General features: G+C 36.3%; 1 protein-coding gene across 2 annotated transcripts in view; it reads right to left on the reverse strand.

Moving 5' to 3' along the window:
* The window catches only part of LOC144958240 (uncharacterized), a 90,669-nt gene that overhangs the window by 58,471 nt on the left and 17,198 nt on the right, over nt 1–15,000 (reverse strand). For both annotated transcript variants that reach the window (XM_078890076.1, XM_078890075.1), the window contains exons 6-15: nt 13,174–13,227; nt 11,926–11,979; nt 11,434–11,487; nt 9,902–9,955; nt 8,959–9,012; nt 8,484–8,582; nt 7,536–7,634; nt 6,057–6,200; nt 2,791–2,889; nt 280–387 (exon numbers count right to left, since the gene is read on the reverse strand). In XM_078890076.1, coding sequence (XP_078746202.1) covers nt 280–387; nt 2,791–2,889; nt 6,057–6,200; nt 7,536–7,634; nt 8,484–8,582; nt 8,959–9,012; nt 9,902–9,955; nt 11,434–11,487; nt 11,926–11,979; nt 13,174–13,227 — 819 coding nt within the window. The remainder of the gene's footprint in view (nt 1–279; nt 388–2,790; nt 2,890–6,056; nt 6,201–7,535; nt 7,635–8,483; nt 8,583–8,958; nt 9,013–9,901; nt 9,956–11,433; nt 11,488–11,925; nt 11,980–13,173; nt 13,228–15,000) is intronic.

Consider the following 15,000-nt stretch of genomic DNA (forward strand, 5'->3'; position numbering starts at 1 on the left):
ACACGCTCAAAGCGCTTTACAAGGGGTCCCTGGCCAACAGCAACACTTAACATGTAGGACGGGACATGACGCCTGTTAGGCGATATTACGTTTTCGGACAGAGACAACACTGTAAACGGCCAGGTACTCATTTTACACCTGAGTACAGTGACAGAATGTGAGTAAAGAGTCTTTTCCAAGGACTCAACTATGTGCCGAGCGAGGCTCAAACCCAGGACCTTCCGAGCCAAAAGCGAGGGTCATACCACAAGACCACATAGTCGCACAGGATGAACTTACTATCTTTCCAACAGGTCCTGGCACTCCAGCAGGTCCTCTGGGTCCAGGGGCGCCTCTGAAGCCTCTAGGTCCAACGTCTCCCTCTTTGCCATATTCTCCTTGTTGGCCCTTGGTTTGGAAATTGATGGTGCAAAGGTTAAAACTGGATGATTGCATTTTTGTTGATATCAATAACGGAACATAAAAAGTGAATGATTGTATTGTTGTTGATGATATAACTGTACCAAAAACTGGGTGATTGTATTGTTGTTGATGATATAACTGTACCAAAAACTGGGTGATTGTTGATGATATAACTATCAAAAACTGGGTGATTGTATTGTTGATGATATAACTGTACCAAAAACTAGGTGATTGTATTGTTGTTGATGATATAACTGTACCAAAAACTGGGTGATTGTTGATGATATAACTATCAAAAACTGGGTGATTGTATTGTTGTTGATGATATAACTGTACCAAAAACTAGGTGATTGTATTGTTGTTGATGATATAACTGTACCAAAAACTGGGTGATTGTTGATGATATAACTATCAAAAACTGGGTGATTGTATTGTTGTTGATGATATAACTGTACCAAAAACTGGGTGATTGTATTATTGTTGATGATAAAACTGTACCAAAAACTGAGTGATTGTATTGTGTTGATGATATAACTGTACCAAAAACTGGGTGATTGTACTGTTGTTGATGATATAACTGTACCAAAAAATGGTGATTGTATTGTTGTTGATGATATAACTGTACCAAAAAATGGTGATTGTATTGTTGTTGATGATATAACTGTACCAAACACTGGGTGATTGTATTGTCATTGATATAACTGTACCAAAAACTGGGTGATTGTATTGTTGTTGATGATACAACTGTTCCAAAAAATGGTGATTGTATTGTTGATGATATAACTGTACCAAGCACTGGGTGATTGTATTGTTGATGATATAACTGTACCAAACACTGGGTGATTGTATTGTTGTTGATGATATAACTGTACCAAAAACTGGGTGATTGTATTGTTGTTGATGATATAACTGTACCAAACACTGGGTGATTGTATTGTTGTTGATGATATAACTGTACCAAAAATGGGTGATTGTATTGTTGATGATATAACTGTACCAAGCACTGGGTGATTGTATTGTTGTTGATGATATAACTGTACCAAAAACTGGGTGATTGTATTGTTGTTGATGATATAACTGTACCAAACACTGGGTGATTGTATTGTCATTGATATAACTGTACCAAAAACTGGGTGATTGTATTGTTGTTGATGATATAACTGTACCAAACACTGGGTGATTGTATTGTTGTTGATGATATAACTGTACCAAGCACTGGGTGATTGTATTGTTGTTGATGATATAACTGTACCAAAAAATGGTGATTGTATTGTTGATGATATAACTGTACCAAACACTGGGTGATTGTATTGTTGTTGATGATATAACTGTACCAAAAAATGGTGATTGTATTGTTGATGATATAACTGTACCAAGCACTGGGTGATTGTATTGTTGTTGATGATATAACTGTACCAAAAACTGGGTGATTGTATTGTTGTTGATGATATAACTGTACCAAAAACTGGGTGATTGTATTGTTGTTGATGATAAACTGTTCCAAAAATGGTGATTGTATTGTTGGATGATATAACTGTACCAAGCACTGGGTGATTGTATTATTGTTGATGATATAACTGTACCAAACACTGGGTGATTGTATTGTTGATGATATAACTGTACCAAACACTTGGTGATTGTATTGTTGTTGATCTTTTATTTCTACACATACGCATTTACAAACACACACACACACACACACACACACATGATCGTCATGCATATATATATATATACAGACACACTCACACACATATAAACATATGCTCATACATACACAACACACACACACACACATTTAAAAACACAAACAAACACACTCACACACAGACACATACACTCACAAACACACACACACACAAACACACATACTCACAAAAACACATGTACACTCTCTCCCTCTTACGCACACATGCTTACACAAACACACACACACACACACACACACACACACACACACACACACACACACACACATAGACCCCAAATATGATCTCACAAAATTACACACACACGCACAAATACACACACACAAAAACTCAAAATCACACAAACTTGTTTACACTTGTACACAAATATGCTCACACACTCACACTCAAACAAATACACACACACACACACACACACACACACACACACCCACACATAAATAAAGCGAAATAGAAGAAATAAGTATTACATAAGCACTGCAAGTATTTTATGGCAAAATCTTACGCATTTACAAACACACACACACACATGATCGTCACGCATACATATACACAGACACACTCACACACACAAAAACACATATAAACATATGGTCGTATATTTTATATTTTAGGTAATATAAGGGTAATGTCAGGGATGCTTTTTTTTTCCAATAATTAAAATGATCAAGCGTCTTACTGCCTCTCCCTTTGCTCCTACGGGGCCGGGCGCTCCTGGTTCACCAGCTTGGCCTTGGGGGCCGGGGAATCCTGGTTGGCCACTGGTGCCAACACCTCCCTGGCAAGTGATTTTAAAAGTAATAATAAATTAAATTATAACTTGAAACTTGGAACACTTCACAGGCATGTATAAGGAGGGTACAGATTTTCGTAAACAGGTGCATGCGTAAGCTACTCAGAATAAAATGGATGGATAGAATAAAAAATGAGGAAGTATGGAAAAGAACACAGAAGAAACCAGTGGGAGAGGAATTAGGAAGAAGACGATGGAGGTGGATTGGACACACGCTTAGAAAGAATGACTCCACTATAACAAAGAAAGTATTGAACTGGAACCCTCAGGGCAGAAGATCAAGGGGAAGGCCACGAGGAACATGGAGAAGAATTAAAGAAGCTGATATACAGAGAAGTGGTAAGACCTGGAATGATATAAAAAAGTTAGCTCAGGATAGAGAAGGATGGAAACTGTTTGTCTGTGGCCTATACCCTTACCCAAGGTGAAAAAGGCAATGATGATGAAAATGATGAATAAATTAATAAAACAAAACAGGAATTGCATCGGTAGGTTGGGATGAGATATTCTTTGCTTTTATTTTTAACATTCTTAATAATATTATGACAAATTAGGGAGCAGGGACTGGTGTAAGATAAAACAGTGCTGATGGTGACCAAAAGTGAAAAAGTAGGAAAATGTTGAACGATTGCCTTTAAGCCCCATTTCTCCTGCATTAAACCCCACTTTTAAAGCAATTGAGATGATAGACTATCATTGATACTCTAGCTAACTTCTGGAGAGTGGGAAACTGCACCTGTGTGTTCCACCACACATCAATTCTCTCATTGCTAGCACATTGTTTCGAGAAAATGTAATTTTTAAAAGGAGGAAATTCCTCCTCTGGACTCCAAAATCGCGGATTTCCGCGGATCTGAGGAAAACCATCAGCACTGATAAAAGATTTAATACATTTGCAGACCTGCCAATTTGAAAAGTAAAAAAATCGTAGTTTTCAGAGAGAAGAAATAGAAGTCACTATAAGTAACTTTACAAATTAATATTTTACATTTATCAGTATTAAATATGTCTTCAAAACCCTGGCATCAAAGTTTTCTTTTTATCACATTGTAATGAATCAAACATGTCTATTTATTTCTATTGTTGAAGCCAAAAATTCGTATTTTTACGATTTTTTCGTAGTAGTTGACAGGTCTGCATTTGTGTATGAAACAGTGCTGGACAAAGCAAGAAATACAAATACTAGCTTGGCCTTGCGACAGATTGAATTTTTGGGATGTTTTTTCTTTTTTTCTTGTATTTTTCTTTCTTGCTTTATCTGGCACTGTTTCATACACAGTTTATCAGATCTTTAAGAAAGTGATACAATCAAAAAGTTGCATCACATAATATAAATCCCTATAACACATAACATTGTTTTCAGTGTTAAATATTTATGTGTACATGTGACACCCCACCTTAAAATGCTATTAAGTTGGGCTGAATTAGACAATAACAAGAAACGAAGTGAGTAGGAAAGTGCCAGAAGACAATAGATAATAACAATTTCGCAGCGGCGATTGGGGGGCTCGAACCCGCAACCTTACTGGTACAACAACTCCGCCTGGCCGGGGAGAGTGTGACTCTATACTGTATGAGCTATCCACCACTCAAAAAAAAAAACCCCATGTTTTCAAACTCTATGTCTGTCTTGAGCCGTTCTCTCCCCGACTTCTTGAGGTCACGGGTTCAACACACACAAATGCCCCAAAGTTGGTTGACCAGCATTTATTGAAGCTTAATAGCCAATATGGGGGCCGAAGTGGTTGAGTGGTCAAGGCATTGCACTGTGATCCGGATGACCCAGGTTCGAGCCCCAATTCAGGCACTTTCGTTTTTTTCCTTGAGCAAGATTATTAACCCCCAATTTGCTCACTTGGACAACATGGTGTGATTCTTGATATCAGACATCTTGTTTGATGAATTATCTATATTCCTTCGTGGAATGCCGAGGCGACGATATCTTACGATATCATGGCGCAAAAGGCATAATATATATAATATATAATAGACAATATTCCCAACGCAAACATGTATCATAGAAACGATTGAGACATTGAGTATGCTCCGGTATTTGGGGTGAATTTTAATTCAGAAAAGTGAGTGGAGCGAGCGGGCACTTATGTTGATAATAACAAGAAATGAAGTGAGTAGAAAAGTGACAGAAGACAATAGAGAATAAAAATTTTAGCTGATTTAGACACTAAAAGCTTTGAAATACAGCAAAATATAATATATGCAGACTGTCTTATTTGAACATCTTATTGAATTCACAATTTTTTAGGAGAAAAAAAATTGTAGTCACTATAGTTAACTTTAAAAATCAACAATTTACCTCATAAGGATTAAATAACACTTCAAAATCCTTAAAATTATTATGCAGTCTGGCATCAACTTTAATTTTCAAGCAATAAATAGATTTAATGACTGACAGATGTTCATGAAGTTCTGAAATTTGGAGCCAAAATTTTGTTATTCTACGAATGAAATGTTTGTAATGGTAGCAGCCTGGTATCATTCCTCCTTCGATACATCTTTAAACGGACCTATTTTCTTTCCCAAAAATTGAAATCTATTTCATGATACTAATCTTTAATAGGAAGAAAAGTAACCACCATTAGGTATCTATATATCTATTATATCTATAGGATTCACATTTTTCAATTTTTAGGACTCTTAAAACACGATCTGTAGACTTCTTTTCTTTTAAATATTAAAAAACAAAAAATTTATGTATTTATGTCTTTATTGGGTTTTTTTGTTGTTGTTGACTGAAGAAGGGTTTTGAGCCCAAATCATTCCGTGTTTGGTATTTTGTTCTTCTTTTTTAAGCTGTTATATTCATTTTTTGTTTATTACTTTTTAGTCCACAGCTTCTAGCAGCCTGGTATCATTCCTCCTTCAATTTCATGTTTAAACGGACCTATTTTCTTTCCCAAAAATTGAAATCTATTTCATGATACTAATCTTTAATGCAGAGAAACGTAACCACATTAAGTATCTTTAAATCTACATTTTATATCTATAGGATTCTCATTTTTCAATTTTTAGGACTCTTAAAACACGATCTGTAGACTTCTTTTCTTTAAATATTAAAAAACAAAAAAAAACACACAAAAAAACTTTTTTTTAAAAACACAAAAAAACAAACAAACTGTAACTCATTTCCTTACCCGAATTCCTTTGATTCCAGGGGCTCCATCAGCTCCTCGAGGCCCTGCAGGACCACTGGAGCCTGGGGCACCGGACATTCCATCGTTTCCACTGGGGCCTCGAGGACCAGGGCTACCTGCAGATCCAGCTGTGCCAGAGTCTCCCTGAAACATTTTATTTTTTTAATGAAGAAATAAAAGGGAAATTAGTAAATGGACAGTTTAAAAAAAAATTATTTTTTTTTTTTTAATTTTAACATTTATACGACTCAATATCTACTAAACGTGTTTAAAGCGCTTTACAAGGGGTTCCTGGCCAACAGCAACACTTAACATGTAGGACGAGACAAGACACCTGTTAAGGGATATTATAATTTTTTAATTTTTTTTTTCTCAACAGAACAATGCTCTCACCAGCCAGGTCCTCATTTTACCACCCGAGTGTGGTGAGAGAATGTGATTAAAGAGCCTTTTCCGAGGACTCAACTTTACGCTGCTCAGAGCGGGACTCAAACCCATTACCTACCAGTCTGAAGGTGAGTGTGTGCCACCATAGCTCGGTGGAGAGACAGAAACTCACTTCAAATAAACAAATATGAACATTTAAAGAGACAATTTCTACATACTAACCAAGCTCAATGCATTTAACACAAAAAAAACGAGATTTGGATATTATAGAAAACAATAATTCCCAATTCTATTTTTGGCTTTAAAAACTCAAAATTCATGAATTTTTGCCAATTTCAGGCATTTTTTCGTAAATTATTCAATTCACAAATGTTTTCATTTATTCCCCACCCTGCGTGCCATATGGAACTATATTCCCATTTCATACAGTACCAGTTGCCTGTTAAGCATACTTTTTGCTAACACTCTCCAATATCCACCATTCAGGTAACTTTTTTTAGTTTACGGAATCATATGTATAAGCAATCCTATATTGCCAAATTAGGGAGCAGGCACTCATGTAACCATCCAAACAAGGCGAAAAAAAACAAAAACATACAAGAAAAAAACATCATCTAAAAAAATCAGGCTGCCTTAAATGGTGATGGAATCTCAGACCTCCTGAAAACTGCAGAAATAAAAATCATTGCAAAAAAGAAAAAAAATTTAAAAAAAAACAAATCTGCCTGTCACGAATGGAGATTGAACCTAAGAATGAACCATGATGACTAGTATCAGGCGGTCCCAAGCATGTTTAAAAGAAACGCGGTTCTACGGTTCATGGGAAATGAAAACCGCAAGGACCGGTCCTAAGTGCGGCATGGCACAACTGATGAATGACCAGTAATCAAGAAGAATGCGGTTTGATTCCCAGTTGATTTTTTTCTTACTGTTTTTTTTTTTTCTTCTTTTTTTTTCAGACACTCGTTTATATCTACACACGTTTTCAGTATTCCTCTTTTTGTACTAACTTTTTTTAGAAACACTAACACTCCCCTGTCAGGTACTCATTCACACCAGAGTCCTGTACCTTAATGCTAGAATTTGACCTACCTTATGTCCTTGAATTCCGACGGCACCGGGACTTCCTGGGGGTCCTGGAGGTCCTGGGGGTCCAAGATTACCTGGGGCTCCATCGTCTCCTCTTGCTCCCTGTGAAGTGGAACAAAAAGTGATGAAATGCATTGTATTTGTTTTTTTAAAAAGGGTTTTACGGTGCTTAAAGCGGAAACCCAAAACGTCCATATTATCTGTTTTCGTGTATTAAATTGAAGCTTATATTTAATTTAACATTATTGTTATTTATTTCTTCGAGCTTGAGAGAACAGCAACATTTACAAATTCTGCTAAGCGAGACCCAGATACAAAATGAGTTAAGACCAGTGCTGATGGTCACAAAAAGGGAAAAAGGAGGAAAATTATGAACGGTTTTCTTTACATAAATTCAGACACCTCCTTTCACTATGTGGCATGCCCAGTTTTGAGAGACGTGAATTAAATACGTTCACGAGTGCCCACGAGCAGATAAAAGGCTGTAAAAGCCTACATAAATCTGAACTTATATCATATCATATCATATCATATCATGAAATGAGGACAATCTACAATTAACCGATAGATAACCACGCCTCTCTGACAATCGTCATAATGTAAACAATGGCAGTGATTGGTAGATACAGCAAACTACGCAGGTTTTACTATCGATGGTATGTGTTAAGTATAATATCCACTGTTCTACCTCTTGATCAGTAGAATCAATACAAAAACTATGTGCAAACTTAAACTTTTTAATATGATCGAGAAAATCGTGTGATAACTACTCACCCATTTGTCAATATAAAAACAATAACAACGATCAGCTGGAGGTCGAATTAGTTCACGTTATTGTTTATAAACAACCAACTATGTTTGTCCGAGCACGTGTGAGGGTGTGTCACAAATTCCATGTTTCGATTGGTCAAAAATCTACTGGTTAATTGTTTTTGTTTTAGACTCACTCACCTGTGGACCCTGAGCTCCATCTCGGCCTCTTTCTCCTTGAGATCCGCGGGGACCCATGGTTCCTTGTGCTCCAGTTGGACCAGCATTACCAGCAGCTCCCTGTCAGGGAGTTGTAAAAATAAGGATGGTGGTGGTGGTGGTGGTGATGGTGATGGTGATGATGGTGGTGGTGGTGGTGGTGATGATAACGATGATGATGATGATGATGATGATAATAATAGGAATGATGATAATGATGACATTCATGAATGATGATGAAGATGGTGATAATGATGATGACAATAATGATGAGGATGAGTATGATGATAGCTACTACAGCAATGATGACAATGATAATGACAATGATTATGATGATTATGATGATGATGATGACGACAATAATGATAGTGATGATGCTGACATTAATGGATGACGATGATGACCATGATGATGATGATGATGATGATGATGATGATGATAAAGGTGAAAAACATACCTTATCTCCCTGTCGTCCTCTTGATCCCTCTTGTCCAGGCTGACCTGGGAATCCCTGTGGAGTAAGATAAGATGAGATGAGATGAGATGAGATGAGATGAGATGAGATGAGATGAGATGAGATGAGATGAGATGAGGTGAGATAAGATAAGATAAGATAAGATGAACACTGTACCAGCCATTGTCAGGATTTCCCCCAAAACTTCACACCCAACTAACACAAAAATATATTTTTTATCACAGTAGCAGTAAAGTTCTTGCCATACATAATTCCTTTTGCATAACATGCTCTACAACAATTTGTTAATTTTCTTTAAATTTTATGATGTACAAGAGAAATTCGAATAAGGAAAATATTGGTTGTATCGTAACGAATGTGACGATTTTCCTATAGTTGGTATGGAGAGGGTTAAGCGTGTTCTTAAAATCTTAGACAGATTTTGAATTTACCACACATTCTGGTAGACTGTTCCGTATATCAATTACTCTTTAGCTAAAAAAGAGAGTTTGACGGACCAAACACAGAATGTTTCGGGCTCAAAACCCTCCTTCAGCCACTAACAAAAACATTTAAGATGACATCTAATTTTGCCCTTCTGCCACAACATCATAAGATATCGTCGCAGGAATATAGATAATCCATCGAACAGGATGTCTGATGTCAACAGGAAATCACTCATGTCGTCCAAGTCAGCAAATTGGGGGTTAATAATCTTGCTCAAGGAAAAAAAAACACCGAAAGTGCCTGAAGCGGGGCTCTAACCCGGGACCTTCCAGGTCACAGTGCAATGCCTTAACCACTCGGCCACTTCGCTATAAATCCAGGTCGATATCTATCAATATTTTGACTGTTTTTTATTTATCTTTTGATATTTTTTTTGGATAAATTGAAGCATCCACTCCATATGACTTCATATTTTTATGTCTATTTTTACACTACTTACTCGGTGTCCCTTAAATCCAGGCATGCCATTCATACCAGGTCTGCCGTTGTCTCCCTGAAAGAGTATATAACATAATATTAGTGAGGGCAAGCAATGTATACAATCAAATACTGTATCATCCTAAAAATAAAATTCTATCAATCAATGAGATCCTAGTTATAATTATTATGAATTTGGAATGGAGATTTATACATACAACACAAGAGTCAACTATCACAATCAAATCTTAGATTAATAATAAATTCTCTATCTACAGCTATCTTTTAAACCCATTAAGTGTTTTAGCGAATACAAAATACAGAAATGGCTCTGATTCACAGCTAGCAGAAAATTCCTTTTAGTCAAAGAAAATAGATAAAATCGATACATCAAATAAAATTTAAAAATTAATTAAAGAGATAATGAAAGAAAGAAAGAAAGAAAGAAAGGAAGAAAGAAAGAAAGAAAGGAAGAAAGAAAGAAAGAAAGGAAGGAAGAAAGAAAGAAAGGAAGGAAGGAAGAAAGAAAGACAGAAAGGAGTAAAGAAAGAAAGAAGGAAAGAAAGGAAGGAAGGAAGGAAGGAAGGGAGGAAGAAAGACAGAAAGGAGGAAAGAAAGAAAGAAAGGAAGGAAGGAAGAAAGAAATACAGAAAGGAGTAAAGAAAGAAAGAAAGAAAGAAAGAAAGAAATAATTGAATAAATAAAAGATAAAAAAAAGCAATAGAGAATGACTGAATGAAAATAAATAATAAATAAATGACATATTGTGGACTGAATGACAGTGGTGAGAATGACTGGTCACCAAAAAGGAGGAAGTTTTTCAGCGTGTATATCATGACCAATCCATGTGATAATAACCTATAAAGTTGAATTTCATTAAAATTTACTGAGATGCAATCCAAAATGTGTCTAACAGCAATTTCTGACACCACTCAGAGGATTTTCAAAAGTTGAAAGTGTAATGACAACATAATATGGTGGTTGTAGTAGTGGTGGTGGTAGGGATGATGGTGTGGTGGTTGTAGTAGTGGTGATGGTACGGATGATGGTGTGGTGGTTGCAGTAGTAGTGGTAAGGATGATGGTGTGGTCGTTGCAGTAGTAGTGGTGATAGGGATGGTGGTGTGGTGGTTGTAGTAGTAGTGGTGGTAGGGATGATGATGTGGTGGTTGTTGTAGTAGTGATGGTACAGATGATGGTGTGGTGGTTGCAGTAGTAGTGGTGGTAGGGATGATTATGTGGTGGTTGTAGGGATGATAATGTGGCAATGAAAAATAAAGAGATAAAAAAAATGAAAGAATTGATGGAAATAATAATAACAATAATAATAATTATAATAAATAAATGAATAAATAATTCAGTAAATAGCTGCAATAAATAGTAAGTAATTAATTAAATAATAAATCATTAAGAAATTGTTAAAAGTTATACGTAAATGAAAATGCCGTTTTCTTTTGTTTTGCATAAGGCTGTCAATTGGGATTGTTGAAAAAGTAGTAGTGGTGTATGTGCGTGTGTGCGTGTGTGTGTGTGTGTTTGTGCATGTGTTACTCACAGGAGGTCCTGGGGGTCCTGGGGGTCCAGGATCGCCAGACATTCCCTCGTCTCCCTGTCGGAAGAATTAGTAACAAGTTAATGGAATGTCTTCAGGAAAATATTTATCTTTACCACCAAAAAAAATGCACGAAATTCTTCATTTGAAATAACAAAACCTTGGGATTGATGAAAAATTTATATTTTATATATTTTTTACTCTTCTATTTTATAATGTCTATTTTTTTTTTTTTAATTTAAATTTTTCATCAATTTCATATGACATCAATTTGCATACGTATCGAGTTTAATTGAAAGTCAACATTAATTTCCTTAGATATCAGAAATAAGTTTGAAATAGACTTTGTCTTCTCCTTCTCCTTCTCTTTTTGTTTCTTCTACCTTCTTCTTCTTCCCCCCCCCCCCCCACCATGTATTGATTATCATCGAAAATTGACTAAAAAACCATTAATACGTATCCATCACAATTGACAGTGATTGTGAGACTACTTACATCGGGGCCTGGAGGTCCGGCCTGTCCAGCTAAACCTCTAGATCCTGGGGGTCCCTGCAATAGAATGAAGAACAGATTGGTTTATCACACAGTAGCCATCGTTATGTTATAGCCTGATACTGAAATCCAAAAGGACTGGCAGTTTGACCTCATTATTTGGTTTTTGTACCGTCTAGTGAGTTGTCGTTAGTAGAGCTCATGGAAACAAGTTATGTCATTGGTTGAACTATTGAATACAACTCACGATTTGTTTTCTTTTGTGGCAAAAGACTGGAATTTTGACGTCATGTTTTGGCCAGTATCAGACCATAACTTTACGAAGGCCACGATCACACACTCAACTTTTTTCTTTTCTTTTCTTTTTTTTTTTTTTTTTTTTAAAGCACATAAAAAAAATAAAAACAATAAACAAAACATCTAAATCATGGCTATCACCCACAAAAATCGTCACCCCTGTGCATTGTACATAAATCTTTTACACAATGACTAAATTGGAGCATTTAACTAGCGCAATATACACTAAACGTGCTCAAAGCACTTTACAAGGGGTTCCTGGACAACAGCAACACTTAACGTGTAGGACGAACATGACGCCTGTTAGACGATATTACAATTTTTTTCAGACAGAGACAACGCTGTTAACAATCAGGTACTCATTTTACACCTGAGTGAGAGAAAGTGAGTAGAGAGCCTTTTCCAAGGGCTCAACTATGCGTCGAGCGAGGCTCAAACCCAGGACCTTCCAGTCCGAAAGCGAGTGTCATACGACTAGACCACATAGCTGCACAATAAGCATCCTCTCATCAACTAACAAAGACCAGCCAAACAAAACCAGCAACCACAACAATATCAAGAATAGTAGTAACAACAACAACAACAACAACAATAACGGCCTGTCAACAACAGAAAGAATAAAGGCAGCAACAAGATCATCAATATTAATAAAAGCACAATAGAAAAATAACAACAAAATAAATAAACAAACAAATAATTAATTATTTAACAATTGAATTCATTAAATAAATTAAAGAGATAAAAATAATTAAATTTGTAAATAAATAAATAAATAAATAAATAGATAAATAAATAAATAAACAAATAAATAAATTCAATATATAGAGGAAATTTCTAATACATAAATCATAAATCAACTCAAAATGAATAAATGAACAAATAAATAAATAAATAAATAAAACAATAAATAAATAATAACATGAATAAATAAACAAAGAAATGAATATATCTTACAGGAGCCCCAGGCTCGCCGGGTTCTCCTCGACTGCCTCGGTATCCTGCTTGTCCCTGTCAAATTGGAATAAAAAAATTTTTAATTAATAAAATGTAATTCCCTTTATTCATCCCCAAGGGGAAATTTATCTTTAGGGTCTATTCCAAAGGAAGACTGGAATAATCCAGGCGTCAGCCGCTGAGCAGCGCCGCAACGTGAGCTAGGGCAAGGTGACTTGCTCAAGGCCACACAACGCAGCGGCGGGTGATCGAACTCGGTACCTTTCGGGTAGGAAGCAAAGACCGTACCACTGAGCCACGCTAACCCCATATAGAAATGATATACATGAACAATTAGGGTGGGGGAAAAAAAATAGAGCTTTTATCTAGCGCAATATCCACTAAACGTGCTCAAAGCGCTTTACAAGGGGTCCCTGGCCATCAGCAACACTTAACACGTAGGACGGGACATGACGCCTGTTAGGCGATATTACAATTTTTTCGGACGGAGATAACTCTGTTAATGGCCAGGAACTCATTTTACACCTGAGTACGGTGAGAGAATGTGAGTAAAGAGTCTTTTCCAAGGACTCAACTATGCGTCGAGCGAGGCTCGAACCCAGGACCTTCCGATCCGAAAGCCAGTGTCATACCACAAGACCACATAGCCGCACTGTATGAAAAAGGCACTGTAGATAAAATGTAAATCAGGCAGTCTCAGGTTTAATATCCAGCTGAAGAATGCTGATTCCAACAGGGAAGAAAGTTGTGACGTCACACCTAATTTTCCAGTTCCAAAATACTTGGAAGTGTGTATGTTACCAGTCCTTTAGAGGACTAATAATGGATATGTTACATATTGAATCATACGATGGCATAACTGTTTCAGCAGCAGGATGTATAGGCAGATTCTTAGACGGTGCATCAGTGTTATTTCTTGACGACCAGAATATATATTTAGACTAGAAAATAAGATGCCATCACTCTGAAACCATAAGATCAATTACACAGGGTATGTATTCAATCCTTCGGGAGAGTGGTTTTACATTTCCATTAAAATTGGAACCAGTTTTTTTTTTTTTTTATTGAAATCAAGTGTATGACACAGGAAAAATGCCAACTGATATGAAACGATCCATTTTTATAGCATTACCAAAAAAGCCAGGGGCAGTTGATTGTGAACAACACAGAACTATTAGCCTAATGAGCCACCTCACAAAAATTCTTTTGAAGATAATTTTACTAAGAATAAGAAATAAAATACGACCTGAAATTGGGAGATGCAATTTGGTTTTGTTGAGGACAAGGGTACCAGAAATGGAATATTCACATTATCAATGCTGGTGGAAAGATGTATTGAAGTAAATAAAGATCTGTATATGTGTTTCATCGACTATTCAAAAGCCGTTGATAAAGTACAACACAGAAAACTATTCAAAATTCTATCATCCTTGGACATTGATGGTAAAGATTTAAGAATATTACGGAATTTGTACTGGGAACAAGAAGCAGCAATGCGTGTTGACAACGAGCTAAGCAGTTTTACACCTATTAGAAGAGGAGTTAGGCAGGGGTGTGTTTTGTCTCCAGATTTATTCAACCTCTATAGTGAAATGATATTAAGAGATATCGAACATAAGAAGGGGGTGTGTATTGGAGGAAAGAATGTAACAAATCTGAGGTATGCAGATGATACGGTTCTACTGGCAGAATCTGAACATGAACTACAAGAATTACTGGATGTTGTAGTCAGGAGTAGTGAAAATATGGGACTGGAACTGAATATATCTAAAACAGAATGTATGACGGTATCTAAAAATAATAACCCACCAGCCTGTGTAATAACAA

This window comes from Berghia stephanieae, chromosome 12 (assembly GCF_034508935.2).
Source record: "Berghia stephanieae isolate SIO BIC M18660-M18661 chromosome 12, UCSD_Bste_1.3, whole genome shotgun sequence".
NCBI lineage: Eukaryota > Metazoa > Mollusca > Gastropoda > Nudibranchia > Aeolidiidae > Berghia > Berghia stephanieae.